The sequence below is a fragment of the Pholis gunnellus genome (genome assembly GCF_910591455.1).
Source record: "Pholis gunnellus genome assembly, chromosome: 22".
Lineage (NCBI taxonomy): Eukaryota > Metazoa > Chordata > Actinopteri > Perciformes > Pholidae > Pholis > Pholis gunnellus.
In genome coordinates, this window is record NC_136549.1 from 5,334,327 (window position 1) to 5,357,553 (window position 23,227).

The 23,227-nt window shown below is 42.3% G+C and overlaps 3 protein-coding genes across 3 annotated transcripts; 1 reads left to right on the top strand and 2 right to left on the bottom strand.

Moving 5' to 3' along the window:
• Positions 1–2,644: 2,644 nt before the first annotated feature.
• On the bottom strand, positions 2,645–14,532 carry LOC306714197 (serine/threonine-protein kinase 38-like). Its single transcript, XM_079184158.1, has 14 exons — positions 14,203–14,532; positions 11,175–11,314; positions 10,843–10,894; positions 10,619–10,741; positions 10,394–10,477; positions 10,179–10,302; positions 9,881–10,035; positions 9,701–9,803; positions 9,509–9,570; positions 9,216–9,333; positions 8,183–8,306; positions 7,990–8,085; positions 6,781–6,872; positions 2,645–6,558 (listed from the first exon to the last, which is right to left on the bottom strand). The coding sequence occupies exons 2-14, from the start codon at positions 11,300–11,302 to the stop codon at positions 6,434–6,436; spliced, it is 1,386 nt and encodes a 461-aa protein (XP_079040284.1). The 5' UTR covers positions 11,303–11,314; positions 14,203–14,532; the 3' UTR covers positions 2,645–6,433.
• Positions 14,533–16,520: 1,988 nt separating this feature from the next.
• Positions 16,521–20,125, bottom strand: med21 (mediator complex subunit 21). Its single transcript, XM_079184022.1, has 4 exons — positions 20,048–20,125; positions 19,548–19,662; positions 19,091–19,191; positions 16,521–17,309 (listed from the first exon to the last, which is right to left on the bottom strand). Exons 1-4 carry the CDS (start codon positions 20,087–20,089, stop codon positions 17,130–17,132), a joined length of 438 nt encoding a protein of 145 aa, XP_079040148.1. The 5' UTR covers positions 20,090–20,125; the 3' UTR covers positions 16,521–17,129.
• A 45-nt stretch (positions 20,126–20,170) lies between these two features.
• Positions 20,171–23,216, top strand: fgfr1op2 (FGFR1 oncogene partner 2). Its single transcript, XM_079184259.1, has 6 exons — positions 20,171–20,462; positions 21,406–21,542; positions 21,721–21,838; positions 22,035–22,177; positions 22,335–22,448; positions 22,735–23,216. The coding sequence occupies exons 1-6, from the start codon at positions 20,438–20,440 to the stop codon at positions 22,870–22,872; spliced, it is 675 nt and encodes a 224-aa protein (XP_079040385.1). The 5' UTR covers positions 20,171–20,437; the 3' UTR covers positions 22,873–23,216.
• Positions 23,217–23,227: the final 11 nt, after the last annotated feature.

The window sequence follows — 23,227 nt, forward strand, 5'->3', positions numbered from 1 at the left end:
CATATGGGACGATCTTGCTGCGTTTTACATAAATATATTTAGCATAGTGACATGTTATCATGTTGAATGGGTATTAACATATCTAACATTATAAGAACTCCAATTTAGGGCAAACATGTCAACTTTTTTTTTACGTGCATTGGCTCTGTGAGAATAGACTACTTTAAATATTTGAGTCAATAAGGTTTTCATCCTGAAAAACGACTAAAGAAAAAAGTAGGCTACTTTTGAGAAGTATTTCAATGGTGTCCTCATTTCCCACAGTTAAAAAAAAAAGTCAAAGTGACACGTCTTTTCCAATACTGACGATCTTCGGCTCTCACCTACATAGTGTAATTCTAGGACTTTGCACGAGACTTTATGTAAGACAGAAGGCTCCACGTGCCAACGACAAACGTGTTGACCTGTATATTATATAACTCGACGGTCACGTAGCGACGGTTGGCTCGGTAACCCATTTTAAAGGCCGTATGCGGAGAAAGTACAGCCCGGAAACGTCGTAAGTGGACAGGAAACACGAAAAACGTCGCTCTGAGAAACTTTCAGGGAGATAGAACTATTTGAGGCAGTAGTAATGATGTTACTGATATTACAAACCCCATTACTTGTGTGTGGGACACTCGAGAAGCTAGTTAAAGAAAATAAAAAACATGGATATATCTGCAGGCCTGTGTATGAATTCATTGTGCGGCCATGATTTCATAGGTAGTACTGTTAAGTCCATATTGGAATTGCTTTCTTAATATCCTAAATTCAGCTCTTTTCCTTGCTTCTCTTGAGTGCCCTACACCCAATGGTTTGTTTTCATTGAGTTAAAAGTTGTACAACTAATTTAGCTTAAAATATATTTGCAAATCACTTGAAAAACCTCCTCCAGTATCACAGTGTAGCCTTTGTACTCCAGTTTACAGCCTTTTCACATTCAAAACAATACGATGTCTAAACGGGCCGGGTTTGGCCCGCAGGCCTGTTTGTTTAAAGGGGGGGGGTGGTGGGTCTGGAATGTTCACCTCCAGGTGGAACTACTTATATGTGTTCGGTCTTCGTGTCGTCCCGCCTGTGACCTCACAGCGTCAGTACGCTCCGCCCAAATATCTAGATGTCCTAGTTTCATCACTGATGTGGTGGTGGATAAAATAAAATAAAATAAAATAAACATGGGGCAACTTTTAAACTGAGGAAAACAACTTTGCATAAGTGGGAAAAAGTGACCGATGTGTAATCCTTAGACCCACCCTCTAATTATAGGTCTACCATATGGTCTGACGCTGTACGCTATGTAGCTATACTGACACTAAAGATTTCGTCATCTTACCGACTGTTAATATTCAAATTAAAGGCAGTAGACTGAGTCGACCTCACGCTCCAGTCCAAGTCTGTTTAAATAGCACGTCTGTGTAAGCAAACAGCCTGAGAGCATCTCAACGTCAAGTGACAACAGCAGAGTCCACGTGTGTAAGTGAAAGAAAATAAACGTATATTTCATGTTGGTGCGTCCTTGTTTCTAGAATAAACTAAGTGGGAATAAAACTGAAATGAATGAGTACAAATTATTTTCCACAGCCGAACATCAAACTCATATTCACACAGAAGGTAAATGAGGCTGGACGTTCAAATGCTCCGACAGCATTACACATCAGAATTATATTTGTATAAGAGTGTGTGACAATAAACATCTAGAAATATAATGTATGAATATTAGGCAATGTGCTGTTATTGCTGTTAAACTCATTTTAGGAATGAATTAAAAACAGCGGTGTCTTTCACTGCAGCAGTATTTGATTATTTGATTATAATAACCGACCTCGGAGAGAGCGGGTTGTGCTTTGACAACACCTGGAACAGCTGTGAGCCTCAGCGTCCATTCACAAGATCCCGACCAGCTGCACTGGTGTGCGTCAGGAGCTCCCTCTAGCGGTCGCAGTAGAACACAAACACGCTGTGCTGCTTTAAAAACATTTTCTTTCTCCTTTATTTGCTTAATCAATCAGTTTTGGAAATCCTTACTTTTTGTTCAATGCCTTTCCAAAACTTAATTTTTTTTTGTCATATATATTTTTCTCTTCCGTGTTTTTGCCTCTCTCTGTGTGTTTGATAGTCAGCAGTGTGGAGATAAACAGGAAACATCTGTATGAAACTACAACACATCAGGTTGATCAGATCACCACAACACCGGATATGTTTATCACAGAATTAGTTATTGTTGCATTTCAAAATAAGATTTTGTTACAGAATATTTTTAAGTTACACTCTGCAACAGAAATGAGTAAGAATGACTCGTTATTGAATACGCTATATTACTGTAAACTCAGTCAAGAGTAAATCCTACATTCGTTCAAATGATCATTGTGAGAGGATTTTGTTGCATCAGTGTACTCTTTCTGTTTTGTATCTGCCACAAGGTTCGTTTTGACTCCAGACACCAAACCTTAGATATTGTGATTAGTTAAGTTTAGGACTGAATGGATTATGTTTACAACCCCTTTTAATAATGTGCTGTTGCGTTAACGTTTTCAAAGCGTTCTCCAGGCCTCCACACACGTTTATGGGACATGCAGTCTTAAGTTTGTGAACCATTCCACAATATCCCACAACAACAAAAAAGACTTCAACCGTTTAATTTCTATTGTTTTAAGCATTTTTATCAACATGAAATGAGAATGAATATATTAATGAGCATTTCCTCCGTCACTCCACAGTCAGTTTCCTTCAAGTGTCTACAACAATATGTACACAGCGTTACACAAACTACCTCACGACACAGTCCTGTGGGGCTTCTCTTTTAAACCTTACACGTGAGAGTCTTGAGACTGAATTCTTGCCTTAACGGGGGGGGGGGGGGTTTACATATTATTAGCCAAGTCCCTGGGCGCTGAGGTTTCAGAGGCAGAGACCACTTCCATCTAAAACTAGACTCCATAGATGTGAATGGGCCTTTAATCTGCTTTTATCCTTTAAGTAAACTGCTTTTCTAAAAGGATAAATACACCTTATCCTCCTATGAGCGGGACTTGAACTCTTCTCAACCTCACGGAGAAATGAATAATTTAGCTCCCTTTAGATAAAGTGCCACAGAAATGGATCTCAAGTCATCTCGTACATGTGCTGAAGGGTATGGATACCAAATGCAGTATTTACCTTCCAGTTTTCATCTAATGTTGAAAGGGGAAAAACAACAACAACACAGAACACAAGTCTGACATTGAACAAGGTCACACATCACAACAACAACAACAACAAAAAGCACCGAAATCTATGTGGTGAAAATGTCCTTCTCGTCGCGAGCAGCAGCAGCACACACACACACACACACACACACACACACACACACACACACACACACACACACACACACACACACACACACACACACACACACACACACACACACACACACACACACACACACACACACTAGTTCCTCACGAACAATCATAAAGTGTTTGGCTGTGAAACTGGACGCTGTGAACACAGCGGTTTGGCCTCTCCCAGGGCGAGTCGTGTTCCAGTGATTAGACACAACCGGGGAATCAGCAATCAGCCAAACCCCCATCATGCATCTGTCGCGTATATTCCAGATTAGTCGCAGCTTTGATTTGTATTTGTGTCAGAATGATACATTTTTTTGGGGGGGGGGCTACAGGCTTATTATGTCCGTCTATCTGATTTGATGCAATGTGTTTCTGTTTGCATTTAAAGGGACACTCCACGCTTTTTTCACATCAAAGTCAGTTCACTCAATTACATTTGACCATTCTTTTTAAAACGTCTCTGGCTTGAAGGAGGTGCAACACTAAATCAACGGAATGCATTTTTATATCTGATACGAAAATCATCCAATTTAAATGCACTCAATATTAGGACAACATCTCATCTATCAACAAACATGAAAAATAATAAATAATGCAGAAATAACCCTAATTTGTAGATCGCTTTTGTTGTTTGCAAACAAACAAACAAAGCAAGTCCTCATGGAGCTTTCTTGGCTAATTGTAACAGGACTACCTGGTTAAACAGATACAATATAAGGAGAGAGTACAGGTGTATCACATTATACACACCGCTCTAATTTATTAAACGGCAAGACCACTTCCCCTATCTCCTCAGAAACAGCATCACAACCTGTTTAATCTGAGATTCCTGTGATGGCTACAGCTGAACTTAGTCCAATATGGTAAAGTCCTCAGTACACACTTCTAGCCTTACTTACATTTTGACAGACTGAACAGATGTGCTAACTGAGAAACATCTGCCTCTGCTCACTCATTTCTCGGAAAAGCGTAGAAATGGAAATGGCGAATTATTCCGTAGCCGAGTTTAGCTCTCGTGGAACGGCGTTTTATTCAAAAGGTAGTTTAATGTTAAGTGCAGTAAGCGACAGCTACATCTGAATGTGCGTTCAGACCGACGACGTGTGATGATCAGAGTTCTTTGGTTACTATTTTTAGCGACGTGTCCCGTCACAACTCTGAGCAGACGTGGTGGTTAAGTGGCTCGTTTTGTTGAGTAAAACAGGCCCGACGTTAGCTTTTTAGGGGGAAGAGGGTGAAAAACAACATTAAATACACCTAGAACCGAACGTACATGTGTCTAACATATCCACAATGTTAATCTAGTTTAGCTTAATCTTCAACAAACTCACTTTGTTCGTTGGGTTTGCCTTGAGCATCGTTTTCATGAGCTCCTTGTTTAATTATCTAACCTGTACTGCCTTTGTTTCATCTCCGTTTTATCACTTCTCACACGTGTCATCACTCTACAGACACACTCAATAGAAGTGACATCAGAGCTCTCTTTTTGCTGTCTTAGAATCACTTTTCCCTCCTTCAAACAGCTTTAATATTCCTAAAAGTAATTGACACCCTATGATTAATCTCTGATAACATCGCTAACACATCTGGTTAAATATTCATCTGCTATTTTAAAAAGGCACTTTGCATGTTTTGTCCATCTAAGAAGGAACAGATCGGCCCTCTGGCTCGTTAGAAATAAGATCAGGGGAAATAACTACTGCAGCACAAACGAACACAACTGGCTCTGAAGGCAAGTGAGCCACTCTGCATGCACGTGAATGGCCGACGCTCCGCTAACGGAGATCAAGCACGGGAAAAACTGTTTTCACACGTTTCCTGGCAACAGGTCTTGCCTCCGCGAGAAAAGCGTAAAGGTTGTACTAAAGAGACGCACCGTGACGGTTAAAGGACGGTTCCAGCATAATGTGAATTTTGAGTTTTATTTCCTCTCCCTTTAATGTTAATCGTTATTGAAACCAGTGAGACACGTCCAATTCAATCTCCCCCATCACAGGCTAAAACAATTATACTATTACAATGAAAACATTTACACTTTAAAAGAATTCCAAGCCTGTTTTTTCTATAAATAGATTGTCACATTTGAGCTAAAAGCTAACATTAGTATACTAACGTCCACAGACACTGCTAACATGTTGATGTTCGCCATCTTAGTTTAGCGCGTTAGCATCGTTTGCTCGTTAGCACTAGTACGGCTGGTGCTGATGGGAAAGTCAGTCGTTAGCTTTAGAGATATATTTGGTCATAAAAAATAATGTAAAAATAAAATATGGGACAAACTATTTTTGACCTGATGACGGCACTAGAGGAAAAGTTAAGAGATCACAGAAGTTATGACACTTCATCGAATAGTAACAGCTACGCCGCTAGCAGGGCTAACAAGCCTGTAAACCTAAGGCCTATAAAAACAATGTAGCCAACATTCCTATTAGTCCCAGAATAATTTGATGCTTTCTGGCCTTCATTTTGCTAATTAGCCTTTAGCTAACTCCCACCACAACAAAGAGAAGATGTTTCACACTTGACCCTTTTTAAATGGATGCTACCTTTGTTAGTGGGAGGAAGTCCTAAATACAGAGCAGAGTGTGAGACAAACCCCTTGAAATCATGCTGGAACTTTCCTTTAAAATCCAGTATCTGGGTAGAACAGTACGGGCGAGAACAAGTGAGAGGCGTACCTCTTCTTACTAACTTATCATTCCGACTACAGCGAATAGAGCTCGCCTTGAGTATTAGAAATGGCGCTTGCATCAGAGCTAATTGAGCCGCCTGAGTAGAAACTATCGCAGTTAATCCTCGGTCCCACTGTCGCCTCTGGGCAGTGAAGCACCCTCTCCGGACTGTACATGCAGATATGCTGATTTAGTGTCCTAGTTAGTGAGCTGGCCTGAGAGCTGTGGCTAAAGACGGCACGAGTATACGATATAAACAACCGAGGTAATGCGGTAACGCTCCTTCATTTCAGAGCTGTTGGCGTTCTTGCGGCGGCTGAGCAGACCTAAATGACTTGTGATGAGAGTTAAATTTATACCGAGAGGCCCGACGGCGCAGCCTTCCAGCACCAGCGGGGCTCGGCGGCCCGACCCTGTGTCCGTAAACGTCTGTCTGTCCGTCTCCCCGTGTCAGGCCTTCCCTGCCTTCATGTATGTGGGGATGGTGCCTCGCTGAGTCAGACCCTCAAAGCGTTTGTACGTGTAGTTGAGGAACACCCAATCCTTCGATTTGAAGTCCGGCTCTGTCGCGTTGGCTGTTGATGAACACAGAACAACAGGTGGTGTTATTATTTTGCTACTTGAAGGGCACTGCATAATGTAACCGAAAAAGGCCCCTTTAAAGCCGTTATAGTATAAAGAGAGTAATCGTTGTTTAGTCATGACTCATCTATCACCATGCTCTGTCTGAATCAAAACCCCGGGCTACTGTTTGCTGGTTTTCCTGCAGTGCTAGCGGAGGATTCCACTGGACAAACCTGGCTGAAGGATGTCCGATTCGGGGAAGTCGTCAAAGTTTGAGGTGTCGTCGATGCTCTTGATTTCGATGGAGATGGCTGCAGGACGCTCCCTGTGGAGGCAAGACGGGGAGAAACGTGGATGGCCACAGAAATAAGAAGCGTTAAACGTGTGCGCCTTTTTATTCGAGCTGAATAATGGCCTTTTAACAGAAACTGCTCTGTGCAGTTACGTACTCATGCAAGCAGAGTACGTAACAGTGCTGGCTTCGTCTCTGTGTTAAAGTTATGCGTGTCCCCGGCTAAGAATTTGCATAGTCAAATCTGATTGGTCAAGTCTTGCCTATATCCTCGGCTGATCTTCAACTCATGTTTTTTTAATTTGCTCATTGATGGACGCCGTTTGAGCGGAGGAGATCGATAGACAGACAACAGTTTCTCAGCCTGCTGGCTTTTCATGGTTGTAAATAAAATGTAAGATTTGGCCCGACAGAAATTCAATTCTACCCGTTATAGCAATTCAGACAGAAGGACACACACACACACACACACACACACACACACACACACACACACACACACACACACACACACACACACACACACACACACACACACACACACACACACACACACACACACACACACACACACACACACACACACACACACACACACACACACACACACACACTTTGTACATTCTAAATATATTTAGTGCTACGTTGCTATGCTAGTGATCTGATTAATTTTTATTAATAGTAATATTATGTAGAAAAGTACATCCTGTCCAGATATTAAAAAATCATGGATGAATCTGTGGTAGAATTAGTTTCATAAGAACACGTTAGCTAGAGTCAGTGATTAAGGAACTTTATCTCTTAGCGTTTCTCGCTGTTATTGCTAAATGTATATTTTAGTTGTCCTGAATATGTGCGTGTATGTGTAATTATTCCGGGTCTTTGGATATCTTGCAAATAAAAAAGGTAATAATATCGTCTGTGTATATTCAAATAAATAAAAACTGTAATAACAAATATTAAATAATGAATAGGCTGATATCTAAATCACCTAAGATGTACATCATGATTTATTCGGAGACATTCAGCACCCCCATATAGCCCGATGATGGTTTTACCTATTTAGACTGCTTTCTTGGCTTTTGAAGTAAAAGTGACTCAGCGGTTATTCAGACATTCAGCCGCCACATTTATGTCAGTGTTCATTTACCTGATGTGCTCCCAGTCCACCGACTCAAAAAACTGATGACTCTTGATCTCCTCCACGCTCACAGCTCCAACCCTGTTCTCGGAATCAGTGCAATACCTGGAACACACAAAACAGCAGACCTTCATGCAGTAGTTGGACAATCATTCACTGTCCACGCCAACATGTTCAGCACTCGGCCGTCACGTGAACATACTTTAATATCAAGTCTTTGGCCCTCTCTGAGATGGGGACTTCGGGTGGGAAGATGAGAGTTTCCTTCCAGTTCATCACCTTCCTGTACGTCTCCTGTGGCGTCTCAGAGCAGAAGGGCGGGTAACCTGAACACAGCCAACAAGCATTACAAAACGTACGGCAGTACAACCTGCAGAAGTCCACTGACAGCAGCCGGTTAGGTCATGTTCAATCATGTATGATTGACACATGTGATCTGCTGTAATTGTTCCTGTGTACAGCAAATATTAAGGGATAGTTTGGATGTTTTGAAGTGGGGCTGTATGATGTACGGATCCATAATCAGCGTATTACCTACAATAGCTGGCAGTAGAGCGATGTACTGCTGTGTACGCAGGCAGCAGCAAAACGGTTTACACAAAAAAAAATAATCAATATCAGTTTACATGTCCGCTAAATTTAGAATATTCTCCCTGCTTTACTGTGACGTCAGAGTCCTTTCAGACGTAGAGACTGAAGCAATTACATCCATTCATGTCCTCTTCAAAGCCACCAGACTCCTTCTGAAATGACATTTTACCTCGCAAAACAACTAAAGTTGGTCTACCGCTGCCTAACTAACCAACACTAACTAGTGATCGAGGCAGCGGTAGACCAGCAACTTCTGTGTTGTGCCATGTAAAACTACATGCAGTATTTTGTGGCTTTGAAGAGAGCAGAGAAAATATTCTAAATATAGCGTTCTCTCTTTTTTTATAGGTGTTTTGCTGCTGGCCCCGCCCACAGCAGTGCACAGCTTTGCTCCTGTCTGTTTCTCTGAACTCCATCTACTGTAGTAGTACACAGGCTATGGAGAAGTACCTCGATCAACCCCACTTCAAACAAATCAAACTCTCCCTTCAAGACATGTCACACATTATTAAATGTGTGGTCCCTGCAATGTTTTCAATATTTCTAAATCTTTTACACATTTAAACAATTATGCCAAATATCTGTGACTTCCATTTCCCTGATTCATTTCCTTCACCTCTCTGTGTTACACACGGACTGCTTACCGATGAGCATTTCGTACATGATGACACCCAGAGACCACCAGTCACACAGCTTGTTGTATCCCGTCTGCAGGAAGACTTCAGGAGCAATGTAGTCCGGCGTTCCCACAGTAGAATACGCCTGAAAGTCACAGAAAGACAGAAGGTGAGGGCTCTGGGTTGGAATATATTTACTAGAAAGAAAGAAATCAACAAGTGAAACTGAGCAGTCCAACGTGTTCCTGTCAGGTTGATTATTTACATTAAGTTAACCAGGATTTAGAGGCTGCTGTGTCAATATTTGCAGAAACACTTACCAGCTGTCTCCGGTTCTTCTTCCAGGTTTCTGCTTTCCTCTTGGAGTTCATATTTTGAAAGGCTGCGAGAGGCGGGAGAGTACAGCGAGTGACCACGTAAACAGTTACAGTATATGTTACCACTTATTATAGTGCACATTGATATGCATCTATTTTCATCAATGCTTTTTCTTGTTATTTCTATGAACTCACAGAAATCACTGGGCGGGTTGTGCGTCAGGTTCCTGTAGAATTCCGTGCGATGAGCCTTCTTCAGTCCCGTACACAGGCCAAAGTCAGACAGCTTCACGTGTCCCTGAGAGCAAACGAACATTTAATAAGTCTGCACGCGCACCACGCTGTGTGCGTCAGTGAAGCGTGTGGGTGTCTCACCCTGGAGTCCAGCAGCAGGTTGTCTGGTTTGATGTCTCTGTGGATGAAGCCCAGCTGGTGGATGGAGTCGATGGCCAGGACCGTCTCCGCGATGTAGAACTGGGTGGCCTCTTCAGACAGAGTGTCCTTCTTCATCAGCAGGGTCATCATGTCGCCTATCAACAAGGGCAGAGGTCGGCACAACATGTTTGTCTGTCCGATTCATCCTGTGTCCAGTTCAGTAAATCTCGGTTTTAAAAACACTCCACATACTAAATGACCTCAAATGCTAGGGTCAAACAAACGGATCGGTGCAAACCTCCAGGCAGGAACTCCATGATGAGGTAGAGGTTCCTCTTGTCCTGGAAGCTGTAGAACATCTTGACCACCCAGGCGCCGTCCGCCTCCACCAGAATATCCCTCTCCGCCCGGATATGGGCGACCTGCAGGGAGACAGAAGACAGCGTGAGACGCCTACGGTACAAGAGCCTGAATGCAGCAGCAGCTTCAACATTCTTGATCTGTGGTGCCGACCTGTTCTTTCTCCAGCATGTCGGCCTTTCTCAAAATCTTCATGGCGTAAATGTGCCCCGTGTCTTTCTTCTGCACCAAACGGACCTGAGGGAGACAACATCACAGTTGAGTTCATAAGGGAAGCAAATGGGATTAGCTGTGATAAAAAAAAAGAGCAAATCATGGTGTCGTTTTATTTCTAATAAAGATTTACAAGAGCTTTGGCACGCGTTTCTTCCACCGTACCTCTCCAAAAGCCCCCCGACCGATAACTTTAAGGGACTCAAAGTCATCCAAGCCAAGTCGCGTCCGCTTCAGTCGCAAGAACTCGGTCTCCTTACGGGCGTGCTGCGAGCGGCGCATTACTTTCTGCAGAACAACGGACAGATAGACAGGGAGTCAACTGAGGAAGTCGAAGAGAAAGATAAAAAGAAAGAAAAACGTAAACGAGACGACAGAGCGCACCGTACCTCCTCATCTGGCAAACCCTCCTCGTCCATGGCCTTCTCCAGCTTCTTCTGCCTGTGAACAATACAGCGTATTACACACAACGCAAATCTGAAACGAGGAAACACTGTACGTCTAGTTGCTTTACAATATACGTGCGACAAAGACGGATTCTGTTACTTCAAACAGATCTTGAGAATGTCTTTGACAGCTCAGCAAAGAAAAACTAGAATTACAGCCTCGCTGTCGTGTTGCAGTTTACATCCATGTCTGTCCAAAATGTCGCCACTTCATCATTTTATCCTATTAGACATTTGCGTTTGTGCGTGGAGGTCACGGTGACCTTCTTTCTCACCTCATCTCGCGCTCCTCGTGCTGGGTGAGCAGCGTGCTGTAGAAGTTCTCCAGCGTCAGCTTGGCCACGGTCACTCTCTCTCGGGTGTGGTTGCTCATGGGAAGGGTGGCTTCAGTCCCTCCCGTCATGGCCACACTATCCTGCAGGACGATAGAAAATCAATTCAGTCCTCCGTAAAGTATTGTCACCCGTCAGAGAGGAGTTTTACCTTGAGCACCAACACACAGAGCTATGTGGTGTCTAATAAGTTATCGCCTGTGTTTCTGTCCTCTACAGTATCGGATGAAGGGCTGCATGATGTATCGTTTCAGCACTGCGATGTCACATCACAGGACGTGCAATGTCAAGCGAGCAAATGAACTCAAACGCGTAATGCTTTCTTTTTGCTGCTTGATACAAAAAGGAAAACTGTCATGATGTCATTTCCCAAGACTAATCTACAAGAGAAGTCGTTCTGGTCCGAAAACGCTGAATCCTACACTTCCCATAATGCAATTTCATAGCGTCTTTCACTCCATGCAAATACCTATGTCATTCAAAGATAATAGAAAAGTGCCGTCCAGAAACATAATTACAACCGTTTCTCAGGCTGAGCAGTACGTTTATGTCTGATGGGTTAACTGATCTTAACGTGTGAAATCGGTTGAGTTCCCCTTTAAATAGAATATTAACGAAGTCCTTTAGACTTTCAGATTGAAAATATTATCAAACGCTACAAGGTAACCGAGTGCCATCCATTTAAATGAGAACAGTCCTGGAGCAGATCCCTGGCAGGAGTCGGATCCCCGGTATTACAATATTCTTGTGACCCCCAGAGCGGGGACAGGGAATCATGTGCTGGCTGCATACCAGGAACTAATCAGTGAACTCTCCACTGATCTTTCTCAGTACGCATTCCTTTGCATCGTCACTGCTCTCTGATATCAAAATGACAAAGAACGATTGTAGAACAAAAGTCGCCTGAGGAGCACTGTCATTCTTTCTCGTTCACATGAGAACAGCATTTAAGTTCGTATTCATGTGAACTGTGGGAACTACTTTCTGTAGAAGGGCACATATTGACATCTTCCCAGACCTTGTGTGGGTGGAATTAAAAACCCCAGAGAGCAGACGAAACAAGAAGCAAGAGGAAGTTTGAATAACTAAGCATTAATGATGACGTAAAATAAATAAAAGTAAGCACATAGAGGGGAAGTTAAAGCTTGTAATCTCAACATGAGCAGATCCCTGAAAAGATTTCAGCAGAACGTCATCAGACAGACTTTATGAGCTCAGGCAGAGATAAAACAGCCCTGCAGCTCAGAGACAGGACCCATGTTTCGTCTGGTCTCCGGTCCTTTTTCCCGTCCCAGCCGCGACAACAAGATACTTCCTGACTTCTGAGAAAACTCTCTGAATCACTGTTGCCTGGTTTGGGAGGTTTTTGTTCGGAGACTCTTGCAAACAAAGCTGTTGTAGAGTTACTGAGGCCGGCGCAGATGAGCTCAACATTCCTAGGAAGCTCAGTGTAAAAAGGGAGACTGGTAATCACCGATAGATTGACAATCCTGATCAAACACAAAGTGGCACAAGCAGGCTAATCGCAGCTCTTGTGGTCTCACTCAAGTAGCCCATGTAGGCGCTTATGAGAGGTCACATTTCTGAGAAGGACTGGTGGTAACTTTTGGTCAACGACAATGGTAGAAAATGTGACAGATGGCATTGTTGACAGCTGTAGTAAATTCATATACTTTTTAGCACTCTAGCTTTTGGATTTGAGAGAAAGTTGTTCATGTTTACTGATATTTTTGGGATTATTTTAGACCATAGGAATGACATATGAATATTAAAAATGGGATCAGCTCCCCTTTAATGTTCACACCTAATGGCTTGGATGTGTTTTGTGCTCGTTTCCCCAGCTAGGTGGAAAACACCGGGGCGTTAGCTCAGTCTGGAGGGATTCAGTTTGGCCTGAAGTCCTCCACCCCCGAGATAAACACACAAGGAAGGCACTATAAAAGCTAAAGCATGCAGCCTGAAACAGGGGACAGGATCTGTTGGGCCAAAACTAGAAGCTACAAATAAAAGTAAAAGATTTGGTCACAATGAATAAAAAACTGATTTACAGCTCAGATGTGTGTGCGTGTGTGTATTTCCATACGTCTGGAAATACACACGCACACACTCCACCCTACAAGTACTGTAAGTAACTGGACAGGAAGCCCTTTCCGTCCTGAATGAAAAGACTCAGTCATGACGCCAGAGAAAGGAATGGTCTCTCTCTCTCTCTCTCTCTCTCTCTCTCTCTCTCTCTCTCTCTCTCTCTCTCTCTCTCTCTCTCTCTCTCTCTCTCTCTCTCTCTCTCTCTCTCTCTCTCTCTCTCTCTCTCTCTCTCTCTCTCTCTCTCTCTCTCTCTCTCTCTCTCTCTCTCTCTCTCTCTCTCTCTCTCTCTCTCTCTCTCTCTCTCTCTCTCTCTCTCTCTCTCTCTCTCTCTCTCCTCTCTCTCTCTCTCTCTCACACACGGAATATGCTTCAGAATTGGAAAGAAACGCCAAGAAAAGATGAATAACAAATACATTGACAGGTGTGTGTTGTCAATGTTATTTCAAAGCTGAAGTGGGCAAAATAAATGTCAATGTTTGACTTATTTTTGCTCGTTTAACGTGTGTCGTAACTGTAATGCTTGTAATTAAATGTGCTGAATTAAACGTCCTTCGTCCACCTGCGGAGATAGCGCGTTTACCTGCACGAGCTACGGTGACACATTAACGGTCTTACAACTCACCTCAATTTAAACTTGTTGTGCCCCCCAGTCACAACCTCTATCTGCCAACACTGCTGCCCGACACTATTTAATATTCTTTTTTTTTTTTTAATACCAATACGTTTTAATAATATCAGGTCACTTCATACAGACATTCAGTTTGTAGTTGTGTTGTGTTAGCTAGCTAACGGCCGCTATATTCCCTTTGCTCTGTCTGGCAGGTTCCATGAAAAATACGACAGCATTCAAATAAAGAGCCTTCTGATGGAAATATGTTTCACTTACCTCCGTGTCCTGCTCCAGAGTCAATTATTGGCTTGCAGCCACCCCACGATATAAGAGAAATATACTGTGTGTTTTCTGCCCGCTATTGAGGCAGTGGTCGGCTCGAGGCTCCAGAGATTGGCCACCCTTCAGAGGAACTTATCAGGCTGCACAGTAAACATCGCCGATATCAACGCCAAATAATAACAAATGTGCGGTGACGTTGACAGCAAGCTAACCTGAAATCATTTTAAATTATTTAGCTTTTTCCATTTGTGCTCCCTGACCTCGAATTTCAGCGCTTCAACCGCCTTTATTGCTAAAAAATATATATGAAATAAGCAGCGGGGCTTCCTGGGACCGTCGGACTCATCTGACGCTCCGGCCACGTAACGGCGTCGCATTTGATTGACGTCGGCAAGAACCAATCAGCGATGAAGAAAGGGACCTGTGATTTCTGCTGGCCAATCATATATGCAAAATGCATGGGAATGACATGCGTGTCAGCCAATGAGAAGATATAAACCTCCCTGCGAGGGTTGCGTACCAGGACGCAGGTTCATTTGGCTAGCAAACGTATGCAGCTATGAAAGGCTGGTCTGTGGCTTTGGTAGTTGTAAATCGTTGTTACATAATTGTATTGGTTATGCTCAGTGCAAACCATTAAAAAGAAGAACTACAATTATTATGAGGCTATTTTAGAATCATGTGACACAAACACTGTGAAGTAATTAGTTTCTTCACACATAAATAAATATCAAATGGCATGTGAACTACAAGAGGCTATCTAAGGTCAATAAGAGGTCACATTGTGATTGAGACTACACATTGCTGCTTTTTCATTGCAATAGTTGAAAACAAACGCAAAGGAATGATTAACAATCAAATTTCACTATAATTACAAAACTAATCAGTACCCATAAACATTTCATAGGACTAATTTTGTCTGACAATAAAATCACGGTAGATATTTCTCTTAAGGCAAGATCTGAGAATTTTGGTAGAACATTTCAAGATGACTGCAGCTTGTTTGGCAAAGAAATGTGTAAAACACTTGTTCGCTGTTAACTAGACACTGCAGATTATGTTTTCACAAAGTTGCAATCTAGAAATTCCATAGGAAACCGGCTTGTTTCCTCCAATCATCCCAGCAATGCGCTTTGAATGGAAATGCATTTTCCCTCATCTTTGATTTCCTATTAATCAATAGGACAAAGAAGATGTGTATGCAGTAAATCAAAATAAAACTAATTGCAGCAGAAAAAAAAGAAGAAAACAAAACAGCAACAGGAAAGTTGTGTTGACAGTTCAGGCCATGAATGTCCTTATTTGGACGGGTCGAGTGTTTTTTTACTGCAGGAGTCATGATGTCAACATGCACAGATGTGGGTGTGCCCTGCTAACACGTCTGGGTGTGGTGTCCAGCAGACAAGGCTGTTTTTATATTCCTCCCATCAGTGGGGCCCACTGAGCCGTGACACAGCACCTATATTTAGATTTGGGCTATAAACTCTCTGGCCCGGAGCCTGGACTCAGACGACTGAGCCACTTGTTGATTTGAGTGAAACAGATCATTTGAGTTGGATTTTTAAACATTAACAGTTCAACCAAGTATCTTTTTTTTTTTTCTATTCAGACTGTTTTACAAGACTGTCAGAGGAGACAGAATGGCTATTTTATCGAATTTAAAAAGGAATTACATCAATAAAGTTAATTAGTGAGGCATTATTATGTATTTTTTTATTCTATAGATGAGTTTGGGACCACCCAGGTCCTTCGGCCCGCTGGAGCTTCAGAAAACATACTTAGAAAAATATATTTTTCTTATTTTTTTTAAAAGACTTTTGATATCTTAAACATTTTCTGATTTCTCATACTGAATCCTAAATTGGTTATGGTTCCCATATATGTAAATCTCAGAGTGATCAGCAGCCCCTTCCATATTTTACCCCTCAGCAGCTGGTCATGTTCTTTCCCACCCCAAGCTATTTTTTAAATCGTACTTATCCTCTGAAACGTCATGAAATATACAAAAAAACAGAAGTTAGTTCCTAAAAACGCGTTTTGAAGACGTTCTGATGGTGCAGCACCAGCATATAAGAAAGCAGAAGTGTGCTCATGGTGAAAATGAGATCATGTCAATAAGATTCAACAGAAGCAATGAGAGCATCATTCATCATATCATTTTGTCGACGTCACTTTCTGCCACGTCATGGTTTGTCATGATTTGTTTGATTCTTTGATGAAATATGTGGAGCTATAGCAGCGTGATAAACAAACATCAATATAGGCCAGAGACTGTCCAATAAGGCACCACAACTGTTTATGATTAAGGACTGTAATGTATAAATGTTGCACACATTTGGGATATGAATTGAGTCATTTCTGATTTGTGGCAGGGAAACATCGTAACAATATCCTTCGTGATCTGGAGATAAAAACACTTTTCTCCAAAACAATTCTGTGACACAAAACAAATCTGTTTTAACGATACAAAAAGTTCTGAAATCTCCACTGTGTTTGTTTAAGCTTTATTTAAAAAAACTAAAACTTCAGAGTAACAGTGAGCTGAGTGAGTTTGTTAACTGGTCTGAAGAGTGCCGAGAGGCTTTTCAGTGGAGATACTCCAAAACGAGAATTTCAATCATTTCATTCATAAATATCTACAAAAACAGACTTGATCAACATACAACATAAACATAAAAAAACATGACATGGTGACCAGTCTTTTGGAGACATATTTTTGTACCAGCAGAGAGGTCCTTCAGCAATAGTGTGTACGTGAGGACACATTGCTAAGCAACCAAATGATGTTTCATCGACCGTTTTGGTCTTTACAGACATATTCTTTGAGTGTTTTGAAGCTTGCAGCTGATGTCTGAGGGTGAAAATAAAGAGTCAGATTGAGAATTGTCCAGGACTGTGTTACACACACACACACACACACGTCATGATTCAGCCGGCGAAGGCTGGCTCGGTGCTCCGTTGCGCGTGCGGAGCTGAGACTGGGCGATGTCAGCCAGCGCGCTCTGGATCTTCTCCAGCAGCACATCGCCGCGGTAAACCACCTCCTCCAGACGAGCTGCTGCGTCATGGTTCTCCTCCTCCAGCTGCCGCAGACTGGCCGCCTGACGAGAGGGAACATGTTATTTACAACGATAGGGGGCGGGGCTTTCTGTCCATTTACAGCACTCATGGAAGCAACTCCAATTAAGCACCTTTCTATGGCAGCACAAGACAATATGCAGCATCAACAACACCCTGCATCTTCAGAATATTACCGGGTACTACCGTTGTATATATTTAGAATTAGATTCATTTATGTTCTTAATAATGGTATGTTCTACTTCTTTGAGTCTCCTTTGGTTGTTAGGTTTGGACATCACTAGGATAAACAAAGTACTCCATCTTTCTATCTTCATGTTGGAAAGAGCTTCAAACCTCGTGTGCTTATTTAGAACAAGAGTAAAGTGAGGACATCCACGGGGAGTGTCCTTACGTGTCCTCTCAGTGACGGTGTTGGTCTTTGCTTTCTCGTGTGCCAGAATCAAACTCGATTGTCTACACTGATACAGCCTGTGATAAGAACATATAAAAGAAATGTAAGGAGAGGATCTTTTTTCTTTAGGAAAGTTGTTGCAACGTTGAAAGATGTAAATAAAATACCTAAACTGACACATTACATAGTCTGTGTATTTCAGCTGTTGAAGACTAACTGGTGTGACTTTGAATCTACAGCGATAAACATCAGTGCTCCAGCTGGTCAGCTGAGATTCATTCAGCTATCCTCAGTCATTCCAGATACACATCGGGTACTCACTCGTATCACATGCATTACTTTTAACCTGCAAGGATGATTGCTTTCATATAATATAACCTTCTATCTTTAGGACAGGAATCAACACGGACACAGCAGCAACTTTTCCTCCATTTCCTTTCTGGAGAAAATAGGAAATTAACTTAAAAAGGCTCCTCATGAAAACTCAGTGACCCTGGATAAACACATTCAATATTCTTCTGAGAAGTTATTGCATCTGATCAGAGTCTCCTTCAATCAGAGGGTCTCAAACTGTTTGGGGCACACTTTTGATATTTAATAATGTTCCGAGTAACTTCCTGAATAAATGAGAAAAAAATAAATAAAATGCCAAAAGCTGAAAAAGAGACTGGGATGTAAATAGTTATTCTGCTACTGTCAGCTGTAATGACCTAAATAAATATTCTGATACCCTCACCCATCACTACCTGCCATAATGAATCCCAATGTTATGAGTTCAGGGTTCATATTTCTTCACCGTGTGCTTCAGTCTCCCACATCCCTTTTCCCTTTAAACAGCATCCGAGAAAACATGAGCTAGCTAACAGTGGCACAGCACATTGTACTCTACCTGATGATGTGTCGTGACTGCTGTGGTTATATTCAAACGTAACTGGCCATTCAGGTTTTCTTTTTGCTTGAATTATTATTTTTTTATTTATGTCAAATAATTTAGCAGTACCTCTGCGGTCCACTAGATGACGCTCTGACTGAGTGGTTGAGAATAGCCACTTTAACTGATCAAACTATTGTACACACAAATTGTGTGTCACAATGTGGTAAAGAAATATATATATATGTATATATATATATATATATGAAAAATGTTCTTCCAGCAGAATATTACTAACCTCTAGGATTCTCACAGTAAATAACTAGAAGAGTTGCCTGAAAATTGACTGCAATCATTTGGTTATTTATTTCAAATCCATGATCATTTTCCTTGTCAAATTGTAGAAAGCAGCTGTACAGAGCGATCATTTGGCTCCCTATGCTGACTGGACGCTAGAAACACTAGCTGGGCTTTTCTATGCGTTGATCACATGGAATCTGTAACCGAAACGTCTGAAAGTTAATCGTGCACGTGCTGACCTGCAGAGCTGCCGTGGACTCCTCACTGGGCAGGGAGTCGATTAGTACATCCACATCTTTGGCTGTTCTGGCGATCAGGGCTGCAAACAGCTGGGCATATTCTGGGAAGAGATAAAAAATAATATAGTGACAAGAATAATGTAATCTTAATGTTAAACAAATCATGTGTCTCCATCCTGTAAGTCGTGAGCAAACAGTTAAGACAGATAACATTAAGTGGGGAAGAAGACAGTGTTCAGTAATAGTAAAATAAAATTGTTGCAAATCCTGCCAATAGCATTTTATGTGTTATGGATCAACGTTGATCCCATCGGGCAATACACCCTCAATTTGATAAGGTCAACAGTTGACTGGTGTATCAATGTTAACCAGAAATGGTCAAGAGGCCAGATATATGTTAATGACAAGACAAGGAAGTAAATAATATGATGAGTTAGGGAGAAAACAAACAATTCACCTTCGGTTGGGTTCGCTGGCTGATCTTTGTTGATAGCTGTCTGGATGTTGTTGAAGGAGGCAGGAGGCGCACATTGCTGCAGGACGCCGATGGCATTACAGAACTGATCTGCGAGCTGGACACACAAAACAACACCATTTGGATCGTACTTACTTTCATGCAGGAAGCTTTACCGGTATTCGTTAATAAAGCCTAGCAATAGATCGTGCCAGTCGGCCACCCGTTAGCTTTATAGTGACATTGCATCACTTTGAGGTTCCAATGTTTTATGACTCCAACACTGTACCAAATGTGTCTGACTGTGTGCAATATCACCTGAAGCTAAACTTGTTCGTGGTAACGTACCAGGCCCCTGGTCGTTAGCTACCCAGTGATGTAGCCAAGTTACTGAACATAATGGAGCCACTAGACACCACCTACCACCTTCAAATAACATGACCAGTCCAAACAGAGTTATTCTTCTTTAGGGAAATACTCTAAATACTCTAAATGTGTCCTACCGAGTTGACAGCGTCCTGGAGTTGCGTTAGCCTGTCCGCCATGTTTTCTGTAATTTAACAAAATCCCGCTGTTAGTGTCGCGAGAATGTCCTGATGTCATAAAACCTCGCGGGATTTTGACGGGATTTAGAAGCTTTGGTTGTCATATTATCGTTTAGGTTTAGTTGTAGCCACTTAAATCACAGCGAGACTGACTTTACAGCGTGTCGAGTGTTGAAATCAAGTTCATAGTTCATGTCTGCTGATATATCGTCGTGTTTTAAAAAGGAATAGCGCTGCATCGTCACCTCTAACCCTACTTGTTGCTCCTTGATGGGACTAATGTTAGCCTGTAGCTAACATTAGCTACTAAACATCAACAGGAAGTAACGGCGGACTAGCTAAACTCTAATGTCTTGCACTTTGAGTTCCTCAGGTACTACACTTTCTGCTTCAATTACATTTCTAAAGTTAATAAGGAAGACCTGTTTTTAATGTCAGTCGACTAGTTATAACATGTTTATAATCCCAACCTGAAGTGGATTTGTATGACAGCTGAAGTGTGGGTTGTACGTCGGCTAATAAGTTAGCAAAGACTTTGTGTTTGTGCTGCTGGTGAAATGTTAACGTTACTCAGTCAGTTAACTGAAGCAGAACAACTATGAGCCATGAAGTTTACCACAGCTAAGATAAATATGGCGTACATTAACTAAACTTAGAGCAAGGCAGTGTTAGCTTGAGCGAATTAGCTGACACACATCTGACATCAGGGTCGGGTTAGCGACGAGTTGAGAAACATGCTGTTTTAGTTCTTTGATGAGTCGTGTCTTTTTACTTTATTCTGGACATTGTACCGCACAGTGAATTCTAGTTTTATTAACTTTAGTGACTCTAATCTGATCATAGTCTGAAGATTTACAAATGGGGAGCTTCAGTTTCTGTTAGTGTGACTCTTCACTTGGTCAAAAGGTGACGTAATGAATAGCATGATGAGGCATAGTATGCTTTATCGGCCTTCATTTATTGCCTGAGATAAAAGCCCGATTAAGATACAAAGTACAGACTTTTAAATGCCAATAATGAGGGCTGGGTAAGTCATAATAGATATAGATATATTTCTATGCAAGCATGTTGAACCAATCATCAGGTACATGCATTCATTGAGACAGGAGGAAAGAGATCACAGTAGCCCAGCACACACAATGATTTTATTGATCACAAAATGGATTAGTCATTGAGCCTACCCGGTATTTATAACACTGATATACATCCCATCTCTTAATGGCAACATTACCCTATTAAGAAGTAAGGAATCCACTCTTTTCTGTGGTCATTAAACCTTCGTAGTTCCTCAGTAATGCTGAGTTTTATTTCCTCAGGCATGAACTGCTCCTTAGAAAAGGTCCTGGCAGATGCCAAATCATTGGTGGAGCGGCTTCGTAATCATGACAACGCGGCTGAGATGTTAATCGAACAGACGACCTCGCTTAACAAGCGGGTGGAGGCCATGCAACAGGTATGGTATCACATTATGTTGGCGCCAATTAAATAGGAGTGTTCTTTTTTTATAGCCGCTTCAATGCATAATTACTAAAAAAACATTGACAACCAGTGTAAGGCAGTGATGTAAATCACTGTTAATTGTAGACTGAAATCTTCCAGTTGTCTAATGGGAGGGGGTTTCTTGTTGGCAGTACCAGGAGGAGATTGACTCGTTGAACCAGGTAGCGCGACATCGTCCTCGTTCTAGTCTGGTCCTAGGAATCCAACAGGAAAACCGTCAGATCAGAGAGCTGCAGCAGGAAAACAAAGGTAGGCTTTTCATTCGTAATGTTACTCTCACTGTGGCTTTGGCCGCTTTGTGGTCTGTTTTCGGACTGGACTCCTGTTTGTCACAAACACAGAGATGGCTAATGGCAGCAGGGCAACGTGAAGTTGACAGATGTTCTTGTGGAGGTTTTCTGCAGTGATGTCTCCTAAAAAAAGCCTGTGTTTACTCTTCCTGCAGAGCTACGGACGTCGCTAGATGAACACCAGTCCGCGTTAGAGCTCATCATGACCAAATACCGGGAGCAGGTGTTCAGGCTCCTCATGGCCAGCAAGAGAGACGACCCCGCCATCGTCACACAGCTGAAGGAGCAGCACACCACGGTCAGTGAGGCCCACTTAATCCTCCTTTCAGGGCCTGCTTATTTGGGGGATTACTTGTGAAACCTGATCGTGAAAAATGTGACAGCTGATTACTAAAGACCCACTTTCCCAACTTCCACTACCTTTTCTTTATGTGTTTTGTTTTCCATCTCTGTAGGAAATGCAAGCACACATAGACAAGATCAATGAGATGGCGTCTGTGATGAGGAAGGCGATAGAGGTGGACGAGGGACGAATATGTGAAGACGAGGAGAGGATTAAACAGCTAGAGGTAATAGACAATGCCCCGATCTGTTTCACGTGTACTTCCAACAGTTGTCCAGAATAAAATGATGGTGCAGGGTATAGGGACTCAAATCCAAACTTGAGAGGAAAATCCTAAGCCTATTCTTTTGAACCACGCGGCACACTGTGGAGCCACCAACGTGCAAATAGTCATTGATCGACGCAGCATCAAGTGAAAGATTGACATTAGTAGTAATAGAAGCAGCAGGAGCAGTGGTGGTATTATTTCATCTGAATACATGGCTGTACGTCTTCTGTTTTGTGCATCTCAGCTGGAGAACAGCGGCCTCCGAGAGCTGCTGGGAATCAGTCGCGAGGCTTTCCTGGTTCTGAAGAGAGACGACGCATCAGAGAGCACGTCTCTGTCGCCGCTGCTGACCAGCGCTGACGTCAGCTTACGAAAGAATTAAGAGAGCCCACGGAGGACCGCCCAGCCCCGCCGTCCCCCCGTCCCCCCCCCATGCTGCTGCTGCCACTATTGTGTACAGTGTCTTGCCACATACCACTTCATCTTTCGCCCTACAGAATCTGTATACTCTCCCTTCTCCCGGAGCATTCACAGCACGGTTCTGCAGAGCTGCATCCTCGTCTGGTGATTCAAACGCAAGCAGTGTGAAATATGCTTCTCATTTTTTTGTTTGTGCGTACTTCTGTTATGTTCAGTCGGTTTGCCAGCATGCATGAGTCTATGGTGCCTGCAAGGTTTTAATGTATGAATGGGTAAGAGAAGGGCTTGAGTTGAAATAAATCTAAAAACATGTCAAT